Raw genomic sequence first — 21,066 nt, 5'->3', positions numbered from 1 at the left:
AGAGGGAGAGGGAGAGGGAGATCCTGCTATCTTGAGCCTTTCCGACCACCCATTCTCTTCAGACCTCTGGTATCACTCACTTCTTGATATTCTGAAGGTCACAGGCCCACTATGGCCTAGCCTCCTCCCTCTGCCACCTTCCACATTTTAGCAGATGTCCCTGACACAGCCTCCTCTGTTAGTCCTATTGCCGTAGAATCTCTCTCTCTCTCTCTCTCTCTCTCTCTCTCTCTCTCTCTCTCTCTCTCTCCCCCCAATACAAAACCAATGTATTCTTTTACAATTCTGCAGGTCAGAACTCTTCCAATCAAGAACTTTGTCTTGTCACATCTACAGGGAGCTGGCATCCCTGCCTCCTGAATGAGAAGTCCAAAGAAGACATGGCTGCTCCTAAGGGGCTGAAGCTTTTTATTATACATATATGGGAGAACACATGCAAAGACATCTTGAAGGGTCCAGACTGAAGCTGGCTATGAGAAAGGATGGGGGGAGAGAGTCAGAGAGGAAGAGAGAGGAACCAGAAGCCAAGAGCCCAGAGACCAAGAGATCAAAGGGATCACTTAGCTAAAATAGCTGAGTTATATAGGGAAGAGAAGCTGGGGAAGGGGGCTTAGCTCAGCCCCTGGGCTAGAGAGTTTAGGGGTCGGGAGATGGAGTCGGGGAAGTATGCCAGCCAGGAGGACCCTGTAACAGGTAGAGACTGAGGGGGACTGGCAGCCAGAGTCCACTCTGTTATGTTAATGGGCACCTTGGTTAGCTGTTTGTCCCAGGTTTGAGACCTAACACTTCCCAGTCCCTTCCATTTCTGGGAGGTCAACAGAAACCATTTTCCCAATATCCGATTTGACCCCGACACTCTTGTCTTCCTCCATGGATGAATTTAGTAATTACCTTGAACCCAGCCAGAAAACCTAAGATCATCTCCCTGACTAAAGATGTTCACTGTAGCCACAGACTCTAGCACCTTCTGCCACTAAAAGACAGCCACTAAAAGACAGTCTGGTTCTAAGGACCAGAATGAGGACACTATGGGGCCTATCTTAATCTCATTCCTGTCATAAAATACTAACAAACCCAACTTAAGAAAGAAAGGGTCATTCGGCTCACAATCCCAGAGCCTATCATAATGAGGAAGTCACACGGGCAGGAGGTCTAGGCAGCTGGTTGCATTGCATCTGCAATCCAGAAGCAAAGAGAGATGAACAACTATGCTCACCTCACTCCATTTTATACGGTCCAGTAACCCTGCCTAGGGAATGCCACCACCCTGATGGGTCTCCCCACATCAATCAACCAACCTATCAAGACAATCCCCCCCCAGGCTCAATAATCACCAGGAAGCTTGTCTCCTAGGTGACTCTACGTCTTGCCAAGTTGGCAATGAAAACTAATAATCTTCAAAGAGCCATTAATTAGTCTACCACACCCACCTACCCTGGGCTGTCCCTTAGGTGATGGAAAATGTGCTGACTCACTCCTTTACATACTCAGTAGCTTCTGAAGAACCTTCAAAATGCTACAAGTGCATGTATGGATGGTGTTCTCCCCTCCTCCCTGTTTCTTTCCAAAGCACTCCTCTGCTGGCCCTAAGAATGTTTTCTTTCTAGTACCAGCTCCCCTGACCCCCCAATCGCCATCCACTCCTCTTATCTTTTTCACCTCTGAGCTCCAGCCAAATTTCTGAGAAGTTGTTCTACAAGCCACCTCTATGCTAATCAGGCATCCAGCTCCCTCACTCTCCCACAGGGGGCTACTGATAAGCCTTTGTTATGGGTCATAGTCCTAGGCAGTACAAACCACTTAGCACTGGCCCTGGCCTCTGCCTTGAGGTACCAGTAGCATGGCCCCAACCTTGAGCTGTCAATATGGCCAAAGACCATATGGGTCCAAGATCCCAGGTTGAGACCTACCACTCCTCTAATGTCACAGTGCTTTTGTGGGTACAAGATCAATAAACACTTCTGAGCCCTGTCATCCTGGGCTTTCCAACAACATGAGGCACCACTGGCCTGCAGCCTTTGTAGACCTCTCTCCTTGCTATGTAGGCAGGTTACTCTCCTGGCCGGCTTTCCTTCAGTGCAGCTCTCGTCCGTGCTTCCTTCTGGACTGTTAACTGTTGAAGTCCCTTGACACTGAGGCTGGGCCCCATCCACTTCCACTAGCCATCTACGAACATAAGCCACATCTCTGTACTCCCACTGCACGTGCCAGAACTGTACATCCACCTGCCTGCTGACGTCACCACTCAACAAGACCAACACCGGAATCCCAATCATTCTCAACTTTCCACCTGGCAGTCTTCACTTCAGAAGTGCTTGGTGGGAGGCAGAGAGGACCTAAGCTGGCCTTGACACTTGGCTCTCTTACTGAAGCCATCCCATCCTGACTGGCCTTCATCCCCCACCTAGTCCTCAAGTTGATCCCTCAGTCTCCATGTCTCTGTCCCTGCCTCCACCCACGCCACCTCTATTGAAGGTCTGAAATGACACTGACTCTCTACATGCTTCCTAAGCAACGCCACATCTCTGGCCCAGTCAGGTCTGTAGGCTGCAGCCAGTGCCCTTTCGATACATTGATGTGGGGTTGGGGAACATGGCTCAGTGGACAGTGTTTGCTGTGTAATCATGAAGAATTAAGCTGATCCCCAGGACCCAGGTAAAAACCCAATGCTGTGACAAGCACCTATAATTTCAGTGCTGGGGAGGTGGGAGGATCCCTGGAGATTAATTGGTCAATCAGTCTAGCTGAATTGGTGAGCTCCAGGTTTAGAGAGAGAGCCTGTCTCAAACATAAGGTAGAGAATAAGAAAGGAAGACACTGGACACCTCTGTCCTCCACATAGGCACACACATAAAAACACGTACACACACACACACACACACACACATACACACACACACATACATACACACATACACACCATCACTAACACCATCCTGAACACATATACATACAGCCAAACAAATAAAGAAACAAACTAACTAAAGTTATCTGGTCAATCATTCATCATTATTTGAAACAACCTGGAAACTTCCCACCATCCTTCACAGAGTAAAGTCTGCACAAGACCCCACCTGGTTCACCTCCATGCCTTCTCCAGTCCCATATTTGCTGTTCAGACATGCTGTGGGCCCCTTCCTGCTACAGCCCCTTTGCTTATGAGGTCTACCCATTTGATACCCCTCACCAATGTGTGCTTTTGTGATGTGATGGCTATTCTTAACTGTCAACTTGACCACATCTGGAATTAAGTAAAACCCAAGAACTGAGGGAAACTTCTGTGAAAGATCCACTTTTCATCCGGATCTTTGAGGTGGGAAGACACACCTCTAATCTGGGCCAGAAGCCTATATAGGACATGGAAGAAGGAAGATTTTGTTCTTTGTCTGCTTGCCCTCACCTTGTTAGCAAGTTCGCTCCTTCACTGGCATTGGAGCCTGCTACTTCAAGATTCTGGCATATACTGAAGACCAGCTGAAACATCCAGCCTCATGGACTGAACAACTACTTGATTCATAGGACTTTCCATTCACACACAGCCACTGTTAGATTAGCTAAACCATTCTAATAAATCAATCATATATTGATCTATCTATCTATCTATCTATCTATCTATACAATATATAGATAGATAGATAGATACATATATGATATGATACATATCTATCTATATATTCTATAGATAGATAGATCAATGGATGGATGAGAGAGAGTGAAAGAGAAAGAGAGGAAGAGAAAGAGAGAGAGAGAAAGAGAGAGAGAGAGAGAGAGAGAGAGAGAGAGAGAGAGAGAGAGAGAGATATTGATTCAGTCTATTGTGTTACTGTGGAAAACCCTGAACATACAGGTGACCATGTTCTTTCTTCAACCCCAGCTCAGCATCTGGAGGCCTCGTCTGTCCTCGGTCCATGTGGATCCCCTGGTTCTTCACTTTCTCCTAGCTTTTTACTTCATCAACACCTGCCTGTAGTTTTATGTGCATTTTCATTATTCTTTGGTTAGCTCCATCTCCTGCCCATGAAGGTAGGATTTACACCTGACCTGACCTGCCCCTGGGCCTGGCACCAAGGAGATGCTCAGAGAGAGGCATACGAATGGTATAAATGGCCCTGCTGCTTTCCTTTACTATCCTATGTCCCTCCCACTGCCCACCTCTTCCCCATGAGCAGTCCTAGGAATCCCTCCCTGTGTTTTTGAAAGCCCCTGCTCCTCACTTTGACATCCCAGCTGTCCCACCAGCCTCAGGACTCTCCCTCCTGAGCCTCTCAGAATCGCCCACCTCCAGACCTCAGTTCAAGTCATCACCATGTTCATCTGACACGAATCTTCTCTCCAACTTCCTCCCTGAGATCAAGACTTTCTGTGCCACAACCTAAACCAGCCACACTTCTGCTTGGCCATATCACCAGCTTCCCCGAGTCCTTGGGCTTGGAAAGTTTATCACATACAGCCCTTGCCATCCTCTCTGCAGATCTCCATTGCCACCACGGCCGACTTCTTCCCCATCTCTCCTGTCTACATGGAATGAGGTTCTATCCCCTTCTAAGACCAGCTGCACCATTCTCCAGTTCTTATTCTGCAGGAATCCAGCCTTCAACCAGGCCAACAATAGTAACATCAAACAATGATAAATGTTTCAGTGACTTAGAAATCACATTCCCAAGAACGGTGCAAGGCCACCTGGAGTCATCTTCACCAGCAGCTCTTATTAGCCTGTGTCGCAAAACAGGCCCAGAGAAGAAAGTGATACATTCAAGGTCATTAGACTGTAAACAGTAAAGCTTGCTGGCATTCCCAGTGTAGGCTCCAGGTACCACAAACACAATGTTACAAAGTATGCGGTGCTCCCCCTCTGGTGGCAACAATCACATGTACCTGCTTGTTCCATGCTTGCCTTCTCAAGAGACCATTTGCTCTCAACAATGGGAACCATGCCTGTCCTCCTGAAGGCCTTCCTTCCAGTACTCGGCATGCCCATTTTCTGAGCAAAATATCAGTTTCTATGGCCCTGTAGCCCCGAGTTACAGGTCTTCCATTTTGGAAGATGGGTTGGCTGAGGTCTTTGTAAATATTACTGAATGGACAGCCACATGCACACACACCCACGTGCACAGGCACACAGGAGGATACTTGGGAAAATCAGCCTTAAGTACTATCTGGTGATGACTCACCTGCTTGCTGCTGAGGTGGGATTCCTTATATGGTCTTTGGACAACAAAGGACAAAAGGCACACGGCTGGATAAGAGGGTAGCAAGACCCACCATCCACATGTCCATAGGTAGCTCAGAAAAGCACTTGTGTAGACATAAATTATCACCTGTTTCCCTCCGAGTCCCATGTCAACCTCTCCCAGAGAGTGAAATGGTACAAGGGACACTTACCAGCCATGAAAAGAAGCCAGCTGACTTGTCCTGGGTAGAGATCTGCCCCTCATAGGGGCCAAAGATGTGGCCCTTGGGGACGACCTCGTTTATACACCGCACGTCGCTCTCCCCACCAGCTTCCTTTACCACCTCCATGCCTTGCGGAATGGTGAGGGCTGCCCGATCTGGGATGCCCACAGGCACTGGTGTGTCAGACACAAACACAGGGGGACCGTGGTTTGGACATTCATCCACGAAGTACTCTTGGCAGGACTCACAGACTGGAAGAACGTGAAGAGGAGGGAGTGTTCAGTAGAGGCAGGATTTAAGACTCCCCCCACCCCACCCTTACTGGATGGAAAAACAACTGGGGGTCACTAAGGAGCACTTGGAGCAGTAGAAAACACATTGCAAGTGGCTTAAGACTAACAATCCTGATCTGCCCAGCCAGCTGCAGTCCCAGGTCCATCAGAAGCAATAACCCATGATACTCCCTGGAGGACTGAAGGACATGCTACAAATGTCAAGGCTTCTGTCTCAAGTTATTTAAAAAAATGGATTTGGGGTCATCTGTGTGGACTCTAAGACCCAACGCAGGCTGCTGCATCCTGGTGTGCCCCAGGTGAATGCCACTCAGTGCAGCTCTGCCACAATAATCAGGGGGCGGACAGGATATGGGGTGAAAAGAGGAGTCACCCAGAACCTCAGCTCCACTTACACCAGAAGTCCACTTGCTGGAAGCTTTTGGTCACGATGAGGTCACGCTTTCCCTTCAGTTTCTTGGGTTCAACTTCCATGGAAGATGGCTCCAGTCTCCGAGAGCTGGTCGGGGCAAGGGCCCACAAAAAAAAGCAAAGAAGCCGTCATAGACAACCCAAGGGGAAGACAGACTGGACACCTGTCCAGGAGGCAGAGAGTTGCAGATGGGCAAAGAACTCCAACAGGCTGGCTGTTCACTGTAGGAGCAGTGGAGCGCGGGAATTCCTGAGAGATGGGCCCTGGGAAACTCTGCCCCAGTCTATCTAGTGCCTGCTTACCTCTGACCCCAGAAGCTGTCCAGCAAGGAAGGCTAGCATGGAGTAAGAACATCCCCTGGGTCCCCAACCAACCCAGCACAGCCACCCACCTCCCCTCCTCAAGTCACCACCCAGGGGCCTCACCAGGGCTGGCCATACTCCTGGTCCCGGAGTGGTGAGCAGACCTCTGTCTTCACTACTGTCACCATGTCCCCTACAGCCGCCTTGGTGTGGGCCAAGCACTCCTTCATGTTCTCAGTCATTCTGTCCTGGGGACAGGCAAGGGAGGCGGGACCAGCACAGGAAGAAGATGAAAGAGACAGGGGAAGAGGGGTGAGTGGCCGGGAGAGAGTGCAGGGGTCCCTAGGAGTCTGGTTACCCTCCCTGCCATCCCCAGAGGAAGCGCTTGAGAACTCAGACAACAAAAACAGCTGTAGCCTGGCCAAGAGGAAATGCCATTTCTATCCCAGGCTGGTCTTGGGGACGACTGGAGCCACCAGCCTCATGGGGTCAAGGCCCAGGGGCAGCTCAGGCCAGGAACCAGGCCTGAGAAGCACAGCCTGGACACTAAGTCCAAAGGACACAAGGAACCCCCAAGAATCTGACAAACTGCCAAAGTGGCCAGGAAGGGGACTCCACAAATCCAACTGGGCCCGAGGGAGTGGAAAGCTGAAATGAGCTCTGCATGGCTGGCTGTGAGGCCCCGAGCGAGGGGCTGCCAGGAGGAAGAAGCCAGGCCCCTTGGGCAGCTCACAGCAGGTACAGGCGGGGCTGAGGAGCTGGTTGTGTGCCAGCCAGGGTTAGCCCTGCCCTGACTCCAAGCCCACCTCTCTCTCTCCAGGGGGGAGTGTCCCCAGATCATGCTTACCGCCCTGACCACAGAATCTGGCTGCAGCCCCTCCCCACGGTCCTCATACCAGACCCGGGACACTCTTCTTCAGAGGGCTGTGCAGTAGCTCGGCCTTGGGACCGTGCTGGGCCCCGGGACTGGGCAAGCAGAGTGTGTGTGTGACTCACTCCCCGGGGCCCCCGCTGGCCACACCCCTGCTCCTCGGCTCATCAGCCCCCTGCTCCCCACCGGGGGCCCCAAAGCCCGCGGCGGCGGGAGGGGTGGGGGAGCGGCACGGCCTGCCCCTCCTGCGAGCCGGGACGCGGGGGGCGCGCACAGGGGACCGCAGGGGACAGGGTGCCCTGCCCCCAGCCCCGGGGCCGCCGTTCGACCGCGTGTGTGGCCCGCGGGGAAAGTGTGCACGGAGGCGGCGCCCCGGCCGTCACCCACCTTCGCGGCGGGGCGCCGCGGCCCGGCCCGCCCCCCGCCCGCCCGGCAGCCCGGCATTCCTTGCGGGGGCATGTGGCTTCTTGCCGGCCCCGGGGGCACGCAGTTGGCTGGCGGCCGGGAGGGGCGCGGGTCTCGCAGGACACGAGCGTCGGGGTTGGGGGGCGGCCGCCGAGGGGACAGCCCCGGGTTCACGCGCGGACGGTCGCGCGCAGCCCGCAGCCGCCTCCGCAGCGCCGCCGCCGACACCCACCTCGGCCACCGCAGCCCGCGCCCAGAGCCACCTGCACCGCCCCGGGTGCGAGCGGCCGCGTTTTGCTCCACCTCCCGGCCCAGGCAATGGCTCCCCAGCCACCCGCGGAGAAAGGGGGTGCAGAGGGCTGAAGTCTGAGAAGGGACTGGCCCAAGGTCACACAGGCTGACTGGGATGCAGTTGCAAGGGCAGGAGTCCCACAAGCACTGCGTCTAGGAACAGCTTGCACTCTGAGAATTCAAGTCTCAGTGACAAGCTGTACAGCCATGGAGCAGGTGTTAGGGGCTGAACCCTTGACGCTCCCCTACATTCAAGCTCTAAATCCCAATGGGACTATTTGGAGAGGAGGCAAAAACTGGATACGGTGTTCAGGGTCAGGTAACCTCTTAAGGGAAGGTGACACAGGTCTCTCTGCTGTATTCTGTGAGAATACAGTAGAAAAGTCCTATCTGCAATGTAGAAAGCCCTTATCTGGCTGAGTGCACCTTGATCTTTGACCTCTCAACCTTCAGAACTGGGAGGCTAAAGCCTTGTGGCCTGTCTGTTACTTGGCCATGGCTGGCAAGCTGACTGATAATGAAGGCTGTGTGACTTCTCTACATTTTCATTTCTCTCAGTAAATCTATCTAATGTGGAGGGGGGGGGGTCATGAACGGGTGTAGAGGTCAGAGGACAACTTACAGGAGTCCACTCTCCTTCCAACAAAATGTGGCTAATGACAGATTCCATCAGATGTGGTGGGTGACAGAGACAGATAAATGTGGAAGAGGCTACAACCCCAGGATAGAAAGCTGCTCAGGAGCCACTCATAGTGGTGCACACCTTTAATCCCAGGACTCAGGAGGCAGAGGCAGGCAGATCTCCATGTGTTCGAAGCCAGCTTGGAGTACATAGTGAGTTTCAGGACACCCAGAATTACATAGTGAGACTCTGACTCACAAACAGATAGATAGATAGATAGATAGATAGATAGATAGATAGATAGATCGATCAAGTAAAATGAATAAAAATAAGAAACAGAAAAAGAAAGTTGATCAGGAACATAGCCAGGTAGTATCACCAAGGGAAGCTTAGAATGGTCTCCACTAGGTTGGGTCTCTCTTTTTTTAGTCTATCAATGACTAACTCTGGCTTTCCGGAAGCACACAGCTTAGGAGCATTTTGCAGCACTCCCCTTCTCTGTTCCTCACTGACCCTACCTCAGCCCCACCACAATGCCTCTACTAGTCTTGGCCATAGTGTTTCAGATCTGCTTTATGTATCATGGCCTTTAGCCAGCTTGCAACTGTCAGCTCCTGGAGGGCAGGACAAATGGCTTTTCCAGGCTCTCTGGCCTACCACTGACTTCCCAGCACCTGTAACAGGCGCTACGAAACATGTGGAAAGCATGCGAGGACTAGGGCATGAGCTTGAAGGGGCCTCCATTCCCAGGAGTCTGTGAGGCATGGGAGTGGCTGTCCTTCAGTTCTGCACTCTGAGCATCTGCTGATTCTCACCCTGGTCTCAGGCCCATCCCACCCCAGCAGAACTCACATCTACCAAAAGAACTGATGACCAAATGACCCAGGTCAAAATGCACCATGTCTTCTGTGTCCCACTGGCTCCACAGACACTCAGCTCCATGAGAGACTTCAGAAGGAAAGAAAGCTTTGTGAGTAATGTTTGACTCTCCTTCCCCATAAGGCCAGGTAGGGTGAATGTCAAGAAAGAAGACAAGGCTGGGATTGAGAGGCTAGAGCAGTGACAGGCACAGCTGAATCAGATCACAGATCTGAGAGCCCGATTCTTACAGCATGTCCTAAAGTACTCAGCTTCAAGACACTGTGCCTCTCCGCCGGGCATGTCCAACCTTTGCTTCACAGGCTCATGCATATCCTAGGATGGCTCACACAAAACCACAAACCCACGTAAGACATCATGAGATTTTCTTTTCTTTTTAAACTTTTTACAGGGGTTGAAGAGACAGCTTAGCAGTTAAGAGCACTTGTTGCTCTTCTAAACCACCCAGGTTTGGTCCCTAGCACTTGGTGGCTCACAACCATCTGTAACACCAGTTCCAGAGAATCCAGCGACCTCTTCTGGCCTCTGGGCACCAGGCATGCATGTGATGCACAGACATACATGCAGGCAAGACACCCATACACATAAAATAAAAATAAATAAATCTAGAATAGTTTTTAAAGCTTTTTATTGATTTAGGTTTATTTTAAATTGTGTGTGTATGCATGTGTGTGAGTGTGTCTGTCTGTCTGTCCATGTGAGTGGAGGTGCTCGTGGAGACCAGAGCGGTTGTGAGATCCCTTGCAGCTGGAATTGTAGGTGGTTAGGAGTCACCTGGTGTGGATGCTGGGAAGTGAACATGAGTCCCAGGAAAGTGCAGTGTGAGCCTCTGTGCCATCATCTCTAGGCCCTGCTTTGTTCAAGGTCTGGAGTATGAACGTTGTAGATGACACCATCGCCATCCACATCAAAAGGTTGTGTTTTAGGCCTTAAGGAGTCTTCATGGGTAGGCCAGAAATAATCATCCTATAGGAGAATTGGGATACAGACTGCAGGGAGGACTTGGAGAGCCAAGTACCAGAGCATTATAAGTGCTGTATTTCATTGGCTGCCCAGAGGCAAGGGCACTCAGTGGGGAGGGAAAGAGACACATGACTAGGAATTAGGAGAAGAGACATATAGACAGTCCAAAACAATCGGTCACCAGACAGCACCTCCACCTCCTCGTAGACAGGCCTGTGGCTTTTGCTTGCATGTGGTTCTCCACATTTTCTTACAGAATCACACTCAGGTAATATGACTCTTGTCTGAGATGCTCGGCCAAAAGTGTTTCAGACCTGGGAGTGTCCCAGCACTAGGATGCTGGCATACTCTTTACCAAATCCCTAAGTTCCAAAACTTGATCATTTGTTGAACATGTCAGATTTTGACTTAGGTTGGATTTGGGATTTTCAGAGTAGGAATATTTAATCTACTTGTATAAAGCAGGGTGCTTAGGATACAGAGTGTCAGAAATGGCAAGCATGTCTTGTGTCTTCTGTGCTCTTCCATGTGGCACCTAACAGATTATAATAACCTGTTGATAGATGGTTAGTGATAGAACATCCAACCAGTTCTGAGCTTCCCAGTAAAACAAAAAAGGGTGCCCCTGTTCTCATGTCCCTAACATCTACTCAGGCCTCTCCATTCTTAGAAAAGCCCAGCGGCCTAGAGGCCATGATCAAGCCTCAGTTGTCTGAGTGCTGTGCATTTAAAGCCTGAAGTGGGTCACAGGCACCTTTACTCTGAAATAGACCCTGTCTATTTCAATTGAAGGTTTACAGGGACATGTGTCAGAATATGATGTGACTAAGTGGACTTCCACTTAGGGCTGGTGACCTTCTCTGGGTCCTCCATATCAGTCTCAGCAGGCACAGGAAGTCACGGGCCAGGTGAAGCTCTAAAAGCCATTTGTTCTGGCCTCCTTGCCGAAGCAGAGGGCAGCCTCATGAAGCACTCCAAGCCGCTGGCACTGCTCCCTCCAGCCTGGCTCCTCCGAGTCTGCACTCACAGAGATTAAGCCTGGTGGAACCTTCAGCAATGAGATGCAAACCCAAGAGGAGGGGTAGAGAGTGGCCAGAGGCCTGCAGCTCATTTTTACCCTTGGCAGAGAGCCAGGACCCCAGATTGCCTGGCAGCCAGGGGACTGGAGCATCAGGAGGCTGTGCCCACTGGCTTCCCTTAAGCCTGGCCCCCTGAGAGTTCGAAGTTCTGTTTGGTATCCACCCTGCGTGTCCCCTTGACTATCTAAAGGACTTAAGGTCAGACATAGACCTGGGCTGGAGATCCTGAGTCTTGGGTGCTTGGTCTTGTCTGTGCCATAATTTGGGATATTTTCTGCCTGTGCTCTAGGCCTCAGTTTCCCCTTCTTGAAGTCGTTTTCTTTTAAGACAGGGTTTCACTATGTAGTCTGGCTGAACTGATGCCTGCTATGTAAACCAAACTGGCTTCAAACTTGTGGCAATCCTCCTGATCCAACCTCCCAATCCACAGTCCACCAACTAATGATGTTAATCAATAAACCACAGGAGTGGGAGTGGGGACATTTGGGAATTATTAGAAGAAATAGTTAAATTTATAATTATATTTTTATTTGTGTATGTGCACACACACACCTAGGTATGTGTACATGTGTCCATGGAGGCCAGAAGAGAACATCGAATTCCCTGGAACTGGAGTTGCAGGCAGCTGTTGGTCACCCAATGTGGGTCCTGGGAGCCACATTTAGATACTCTGTAAGAGCAGCAAATGCTCCTAACCCCTGAGCCATCTCTCCAGCCCCTGAACAGATAAGTTTATATGCCGAGCAAGCACTATCTATGGGGAGAATGATCAATATTCCTTGAATTTACTTGTAAGATAAGCCTCCAAATGCAGGTAGCTGCTCTTAGGACATGCAAAAGGCATTTTTTTTTAAAAAAAAAAATCTATTTATCTATTTAAAAAAAAGAATCTGAGCCAGGTGCAATGGAGCCCACCTCTAATCCCAGCACTGGGGAGGCAGAAGTAGAACTCTCTGTGAGTTCTAGGCCAGCCTAGTCTACATAGTGAGTTCCAGGACAGTCAGAGGTACAGCGAGACCTTGTCTCAACAACAGCAGCAACAACAACAACAACAACAAAATAGAGCCTGGCTACTCACAATCCTCCTGTCTCTCTCACGTGCCAGTATTACTAGAGTGTATCACCGTGAGATAAATCTATTAAAACATGTTACAGAATTCATGGAAGCCTCCTCCCCTTTTTGAAAAAAGATCCCTGTACATAGTCCTGTATATCCTAAAATTCACTACATAAATCAGGCTGGCCTTGAACTCATTTCTGCCTCTGCCTCCTAAGTACTGGGATTAAAGGTGGGGGCTTTACTGGCTAAACTTATGGAAGTATTACACCTGGCACACATTCTGTCGCTGATACCAGCATGGCCACACTTAGGCTCAGTAACTTTGACAAATGCCCACTTGGCTTGGTTTCCCTGTTTGTTTAGAGGGACTGAGTATCTACACACTTCTGTTTTGCAGGTTAGGTTTGCACACACAATGTTTAGTCCATGATAATCACTTTATTAACAGTTGTTTATTGTTATTTAAATGTTAGTGTCATTTAAAAGTATCATGAACTAAGCCCAGCTGCTTGGGAAGTTGATGGGCGAGTCAAAAAGTTCAAGGCCAGCCATGGAAACATAGTAAGATCATGTCTCAAAAACAAAACAAAAAAAAAGTATACACATTAAAGGAAGGATGGTGAAATTTTGGAGTTGGGCTGAGAATACAAGTCAAGAGGTGGATCATCTGCCCGTCACGTGTGATGCCCTAGATCGTACCTTTAGCACTTGGATTAAGAGCGTCATAGCAGTTAACTACACCCAACAGAAAGACACTTCTCATCCCTCTATAATCATGCTCAGCTCAATGGAAAAACCATGAACATTTTGTAAAAGAAGTGATAAACGTTAAAATGTGCAATGGAAAGGTGTTAACATTTTATTAATACTTGGCTCTGGGTGCTAGAGACAATGATCATCTGTCTCCTATAGTCTCCGATGTAGAACGCGTGGCAAACATCACTCATTGATCTGAGTTCTCTTCCTTTCTTGGCACTAGGCAGCCCCTTCCGGTGTCATGTCTCCGTTAGTAAACACACAAAACCTTAAAGTCTAAGATGCTGAGGCTCACCTAGAGCAAGAAGTAGTCACTCATGTGTTACGGGTTGGAGTGTGACGCATATGGGACAGTGTCTCCAGAGGTGAGTCTGCAATCCAAAATCCAGCTCTCTGCAAGAGAGATCTCCCACCTAGGAACCCACTGTGAGACCCGCTGTAAGGAAGCAATCGTAAAGACGATGGCTCAAGCAGACATAGAGTTGCAGAGCTGTCTTCTACAATGGGATCCGTGCTCACAAAAGGACTGAAGTGCTTTAAACTTCCAAACCAGAGAGAAGCTGACACGGAGCACAGGGTGGAGGTTGGATGGCAGTTTACAATCTGCTGGATGACTATCAACATGAAGCACGGGCTCCACACACGACAGGAAAATGGACGTTGTTACTAAGTGGAAACGGTCACTGAGGAAATGTATGTATTGTATGGCTGCCACTGTGTGACATTCTGAGAAAGGAAACCTGTGAAGACAGTACCGGGGGGAAGGGGTAAGCAGCAGAACACTAGACTGCTCATGAAGTGACCCTCTGATAGCATCCAGTCACCTATTTGTTTGGAACCAGAGAATGCCAATACCAAGAGGGGCCCTCATGCTGCTGTGGACTTTGACAATGATCTCACTGTAAGGTCACCAACTGAAACAGCATGCATGCCCCTGTGGCAGGTGAGTGATGGGGCAAGGACATGGAACTCTGTCTGGGGGTGACTCTAAAACTGCTGTGCAATAGGGAGTGAGCCCAGGAGTGGCACAAAGAGACTGAAGTAATCCCATCTGAGGATCTGGGTAAGCCCATGTGAAGGGAAGGGAAGGAGGAAAGGAAGGAAAAGGAAGGGGAGGAAGGGGAGAAAGGAGAGGAAGAAGAAGGGGAGGAGGGGGAAAGGGAGGAAAAGAGGGAAGGGCTAAGAGAATGGAGAGCTTAAAGCAATGCTTCTCAGCCTTCCTAATGCAACCCTTTAATATAGTCATTCACGTTGTGCTGACCCCCAACCATAGAATTATTTTCATTGTTGCTTCGTAACTGTAATCATAATGTAAACATCTGACGTGTAGGATGAGCTTAAGAGGCCCCTGTGAAAGGGATTACAATCCACAGGGTGAGAACTGCTGCTTTCAAGGAATTCTTCCCATCAATAGACTCTTCGATCCAACTCCAGGGCAACAAAGGGAGGGATCCAGACTAGAAACTGAATGCAAAGGGCACATACTTGATGAGTGAGGGACCCACCAATGGAGAAAGGTAGCCTGGTGTTTCCACCATGAAGCATCCTCGGGTTTTGTCTTATGCTTCCATTTTGAAAGACCTGCCTGCTTGCTGCATCTATCCCCTCCCTTCATACCACACTCAGGCTGTGTGCCAATCAGATCAACAGGCCAGCGAGCGGTCAGCATCCTTAGCAAAGGCTGTAAAGGACCATGCACACTCACTCTGCCCTGCCTCCTCCTGAGGTACACATTGCTCAGTGAGTTTCCTTGTTTTGATTTATTGTTGTTTTTGAGACACAGTCTGCCTATGTAGCTGAGGCTAGCCTTAAATTCTTTTTGTTTTGTTTTTCAAGACAGGGTTTCTCTGTGTAGCCCTGGTTGTCCTGGAACTCACTCTGTAGACCAGGCTGGCCTCGAACTCAGAAATCCGCCTGCCTCTGCCTCCCAAGTGCTGAGATTAAAGGCATGCACCACCACCGCCCGACAGCCTTAAATTCTTGATCCTCCTGCCTCAGCCTCCAGAGGGAAATGACAAGCATATACCAACGTTTCCAGCTTCACGTTTTAAAATAAAATCAATCAGTGGATAGAATGCTATGCGGGAAGGGGAGTAATCTAACCACAGCCATATGTACATTGAGAAGAGAAGCTAGACTCCAGAGAGAACTCTCTGTGGGATTTGATTTATATAAAGAAACAAAGTAACCAAGGACAGTGTGGAGTGAAACTGTTATGGTTTAACTCACAATGTCCCAGCCCCATTCCCTCACAGGCTCAGGGTTTGAAGAGTTAGTCCTCGGCTGGTAACACTGTTTGGGGAAGGTGTGGAACCTTTTGCATTGAGTTCCAGCAGACAGAGGAGAACCTAAAGCCCGGGGCTTACCAGTTCCCACTGAGGTCTCCTCTATAACACAGTCTATCACTGGGAAGTGAACAGGCATTGGCCACAGATGGAGCCCCAGCCACCACACCCTCCCACCATGATGGCCTATATCCCCTGGACTACAAGTCAAAATACAGCCTTCCTCCCTCAAATTGTTCTGTCAGGTATGTAGTGACATCTATGAGAAGAAGTAAAACAGGGGTCATGTTCAAAGTTATTTTTGGAACCAACTGGAATAGGTAGAAATCAGAGTCCTAGGGTGTTAAAATCAGGTTGATCTCTCAGCCTGGGTGCTGGCTCCATGGGTATGTTTGCGGAAGTATCTCCAGTCATGCTTTTGTAAGGGGTGTGTGTGTGTGTGTGTGTGTGTGTACTTGTATTAACTAGCATACAAAGTCAAGATATCTGCAGGGGACCCAAAGGCAGAAACACCATAGGCAGCTGTGGAGCTGAGCTCCAGTAAGATCAGGGCCTCCTCCTGTGGAACCCAGCTGTTTGGGTCTGGCAGAACACTGTGCTCCTCCCAAGGTGGTCCCTCCTGCAGCACTTCTGAAAAGTACATGTTCTTCTCTGTCAGTAGGACTTGGAGAGGCTATAGGAGACAGATGCTCATCGTCTCTGACACCCACAGCCCTAGAGAACGTGCTTCAGAGTGGTACTGTTTCTGTGGGCTTGCTCTCCACTGTGTTTGACATACTCGGGTGTCACAGCTCCTTCAGCAGCAGCTGGGCCCACTCTCAGCCCCAGAAGCAGGAGCCACCATGTCAATCAGTGGTGTATCTCCAGGGTCTCCCCGGCAACTGGACACAGAGCCTAGCCTTTTTCTTTTCTTTTTTCTTTCTTTCTTTCTTTCTTTCTTTCTTTCTTTCTTTCTTTCTTTCTTTCTTTCTTTCTCTTTTGCTTGTTTTTATTTTATGTGAATTGGCATTTTGCCTACATTCATGTATGAGGGTGTTGGATCCCCTAAAGCTGGAGTTGTGAGCTGCCATAAGGGTGCTGGGAATTGAACTCGGGTCCTCTGGAAGAGCCAGTGCTCTTAATCATCTCTCCAGCCAGCTCTCTGGTTTGGTTTGGTTTTTTTGAGACAGGATTTCTCTGTGCAGCCTTGGCTGTCCTAAAATTCCTTCTGTAAAACAGGCTGGCCTCGATCTCATGGAGATCTGCCAGCCTCTGCCTCCCAAGTGCTGGGGTTAAAGGCGTGCACCATCACAACCAGCGAGAGACTGGCCTTTAAGAATATCACCACACATGATGTCTCTCTTCTGCAGCACACAGCTGACCCACTTTGGGACAAAGTGAGTGAAAGGTGTTTATTTTGTGACTTCAGTGAGAAAGCCCACAGCCAAGGCAGCCAAGCCCTGCAGATGGCTCTGCAGCGCATACCATGAAGCCAGCCAACAGAGCAGGACGTGGGTACAATAAGAAACATATCTGACCTTGTTTGGTTTCTGGCACACTCTCTAAAGGGAATGTCTTTTGTTATTCATAAGAAGCCCTTTGGCCAGCACCTGAGTTTACTTCTGGGGACTCCAGAGAGCTTCAGGGTGGGGCTAGCCTCATTAGAAAGTTAAGAGCTCTCAGCCTCACCCACCCAGCTCTAGATCTGGGGAATAAGGGCTGGAGAGTAAGCCCTACTTCCAATAGGGCTGGGGTGTGATTCTGTGGCAGAGTGCTTGCCTGGTTTGCACAGAGCACTGGATCCAATGACCAGAACCAGAAAATTAAAATAAAATAAGATTTTTGTTTAAAAAAATGTGGGATTGGGGAAATGCTCAGTGAGTAAACTGCTGTGCTAGCATGAGAAACTGAGCTCAGTTCCCTGCACCCACACAAAATCCAAGTATGGGGTCATGTCGGGGAGGGGACAGAGGGGTCTTAGGGAATTGCAGGCGACCCATTCTGCTGAAACAGTGAGCTCCAGGTTCAGTAAGAAACCCTGTCTCAAAAAAGAAGGTGGACAGACATAGAGGAAGAAGTCAACCTCCAGTCTTCACGTGTGCTTTCCAGAGTATAGGTGCATGCGTACTACATGTACAAAACACACACACACACACACACACACACACACACACACACACACTGAGGTTCATGAGCTGGGGGTGTACTCAGAGAGGGATCAGTAGCTCCCTGCCCCCTCCCCCTCCCATCCCCTACGCAGCTTTTTCACCTGGCAGTGTCTGGGTTGGGCCTTTTCTATAAGCCAGGAATGGTGAGAAACACCATTTCCTTTGTTCTGTAGGTCAACCCAATGCATGATGGAAACTGAAGAAGTCTCAGAACCTCGAATCTACAGAGGTCAGAAGCACAGACATTTAGGATCTGAAAGAATGGTCTTTAGCGGGCGTCCTGTAGGACTAAGCCCTAGTCCTCTGGGGTCTGTGCTGAGCCTGGGAAGCCAGTGTGGACAGTTGAGGCTGGAGGATCTGAGAACTGGTTGGTACTGGACACACTGGCGCTGGGGACAGGGATTCAATGGGCAAAGCTGGAGTGCTGGTCAGCGGTGGGAAAGCCAGTCCACCTCTTCACTGCCTGGAACCTCGCTTTACTGTCTCAAGCCTCTGCAGACAGGCTTTCTGTCACCCACCCTTGCTTTGCCCTGCTCCACTGCAGGTATGGGGCCCCTTCCAGATAGGCTTGTTCCTGGTGGCTCCAGCTCTCCCCCTGGGCCTTGGAAACCATCTCAGATGCTTGCTCTCTGGGTTAGGAGTTAGCACTGGGTGTTCTATGGAGACAGACCTGGTACTGGGGCCTCTTCAAGATGCACAGAACCTGGATGTGATACCTCGCACCTATAATCCAGATCTTGAATTCAAGGGCAGCCCCTGCTACATAGTGTGATCTAATCTCATACCATGAAAACAGGTAGAAGTTACGTGCAGTCTTCAGTCCCACCATTTCTCTCCTTTTCTCCGAGCCTCCCTAGGGTTTGTGAGCTCCGTAACACATCGACACATCAGGCAGCTGTACTAAAGAAGAAAGCTACTCCTCCCCAGTGACTCTTCCTGATCTCTCTCAGCTACTAGCACATAGCAGCCTCTCCAGAGTGGCTGCCTACTGGCCATCCACAGTCAAGGCAATCCTGTCACAGGGGCCCCTTGCTTCAAGCCCTGAACAGTGACCGTCTCATGCATAGCAGATACATACAGGACACTGTCCCCAATTCCTGTGACCTCATTGCTCATGGTTCTTTCTCCCACTACCTCTAGCATAGCCCCAGGAGCCTGCCTGCCTCCCACATGACTCTGCGGTAGCTATTTCCTCTGTAAGGAATGCTCTTTCCAGCAGAAGCACAGGGCTTACCCTCCAGGCTTTGACTGATGTCAAATCTCTGGGCATCCTACATTAACTAGCACCCCTTGCTCTTTCTCTCCAGCCTGTGCACTTTCTGCTGACCATGTCATCATCCAATGTGCACAGTATTTATTTATAAGATTGGCCCCGGTCTCTCTCCAGCTAGAATGTAGACTCCAGGAAGTGAAGATGCTTATCTATTCTGTCCTTTGCTGTGTCCCCTGCAGCCAGAACAGGGCCTGGTGCAAAGTGGACACACAACAGGCTCTGGGATACATGGCCTCCTCCGTGGTGACAGTGGGTCCTGAAACAGAACGACTGATGAGAGGTGGACGCCGTGATGCTTCAACTCATTGTAGTGCAACTGGGGGAGCGCCTGAACCTCTCTGGGCCTGTGGATACAGGCAACACCTTCTTGGTAAGGTTGTTGTGTGAAATGTATTCAGATCCCAGTGAGTAAAAGCTCTTCAGGTCCTTCTTGCCAAGCCTGATAACTTGAGCTCAATCCCTAGGCCTTACATGATGGAAGGAGTGGACTGACTCAAGTTATCTTCTGACCTACACACATACATGGCACATGTGTACCCACACACATGCACACACACACAAATAAACAAATCTATTTTCAAATACATGATACCATTGGTAGCACACACAGAATGGCTCTGGTACTTAGTGGGCAGTTGATGACGTGAGGCGAGAGGTTGGCTCACTGGTAAACCAGAATCCTAGGCTCCACTCCTGACTTCCTGAGCCAGAGTCTGCCTAACATGCCTTGCTTAGGGGATTGTCCAAGTGTGTGCTCAATATCAAGGAGGACTGCCTGCCTGAGTTCTGGGCATCCTTGTAACATCTCTACAGAGCGTCTCTGGCTGTAAGGGCTTCCTGTCCTCTGGCCCCCAAATCATTCCTGCCACATGTCACACAGTAATAAAGTAGGTCAAGCATGTATCTGATGGCTTCCTGAAGACGAATGTTGGCTTCTCTGCTATGAAGGTGCTGAGCCCTCAGCCCTGGGTTCTTCTCCTACACAGCGACCCACTGTATGCTCATCACATCCTAAAGCGGGCAGGGTGATCTATCTGTCCTACCTATGCAGTCATCTACCATGCATGGGCTCCAACTGTGCACTGAGCTGCTGGCAATAAAGTTGTTGTGATCCTTTGTACTTCAGTACTGACACTATGTGCTACTCTTCTATGACGTGTGTGTGTGTGTGTGTGTTGTGTACATGTGTTCGAGACAGTCATGTATAAAGACCAGAGTAAGTATTTTTTCCACGAAGGTGGAAGGGCTCACGTACAGACCCATGCGCTGGCAGAGATCCTGGCTAGGAGGGAGGCAGACAGGCCCTGCCTTTCGCCAGCACCTACTGTATGTATGATCTCACTCCTCACTGTGCCCTCACTGTGCCCTTCCTATCGGTGACAGGGCAGGAGCTCTGCTTTGAAAGGACAAGCAGTGTGAACTTCAGCTTACCGATGAAGGAGACCAAGGGGGATGACACCAGCTAATACGACTGCGTGTGTACAGTGACACGGGCACTAACACTTGTAATGACTCCTAGTCACACCTGTGGGACAGACTGGGGTTGTGGGACTGCTCTGGTGGCGCTGGCAAGCTCAGGAGGAAGAGGCTCTGCAGAGCAGTAACACTGCCAGGAAGGTGACCTTCCTCATGGGCCTGCAGGAAGGAGGTGGGAGGGGGAGACTCTAATGTGTCAATGCCCTGGCAGGGTGGGGTGTCTTCTAAACCCAATGGAGGGCACCCATTCCCTCCCTCGTGACCTGTCCTCCTACAATACCAGTACTGAACACCAGCACTGTTCTACACGCTGGAAGCCCAGAGAACAAGGTTTCCATCCTCATCCCCATGGGTCAGTAGCTATGCCCATGGGCATGTCTTACCCTATCCATTCATTTTTCTGGCACCAACTGCCTGATGTCTTGGGGACAGTTAAGTGTGTGATTGTGAAGACCAACCAATCAAAGCCTGGATCAGCGTACTGTATCAGCAATACTCAGTGGTTAGTGCACCTTCCTTCCTTCCTTCCTTCCTTCCTTCCTTCCTTCCTTCCTTCCT

The 21,066-nt window shown here is 49.9% G+C and overlaps 1 protein-coding gene across 3 annotated transcripts in view; it reads right to left on the bottom strand.

Moving 5' to 3' along the window:
* Prdm11 (PR/SET domain 11) overlaps positions 1 to 21,066 on the bottom strand; it is a 73,623-nt gene that overhangs the window by 35,027 nt on the left and 17,530 nt on the right. For 2 of the 3 annotated variants that reach the window (XM_028778566.1, XM_028778563.1), the window contains exons 1-4: positions 7,249 to 7,349; positions 6,525 to 6,644; positions 6,083 to 6,186; positions 5,383 to 5,645 (exon numbers count right to left, since the gene is read on the bottom strand). In XM_028778566.1, the coding sequence (XP_028634399.1) occupies positions 5,383 to 5,645; positions 6,083 to 6,186; positions 6,525 to 6,644; positions 7,249 to 7,295 (534 nt within the window). In that variant the 5' untranslated portion in view covers positions 7,296 to 7,349. Of the gene's footprint in view, positions 1 to 5,382; positions 5,646 to 6,082; positions 6,187 to 6,524; positions 6,645 to 7,248; positions 7,350 to 21,066 lie in introns of those variants that run through there. The other variant, XM_028778565.1, reaches the window with a different exon arrangement.

Source organism: Grammomys surdaster, unplaced genomic scaffold (assembly GCF_004785775.1).
Source record: "Grammomys surdaster isolate TR1022 unplaced genomic scaffold, NIH_TR_1.0 338, whole genome shotgun sequence".
NCBI classification, from domain to species: Eukaryota; Metazoa; Chordata; class Mammalia; order Rodentia; family Muridae; genus Grammomys; species Grammomys surdaster.
This window is presented reverse-complemented; position numbering and strand designations above follow the sequence as displayed.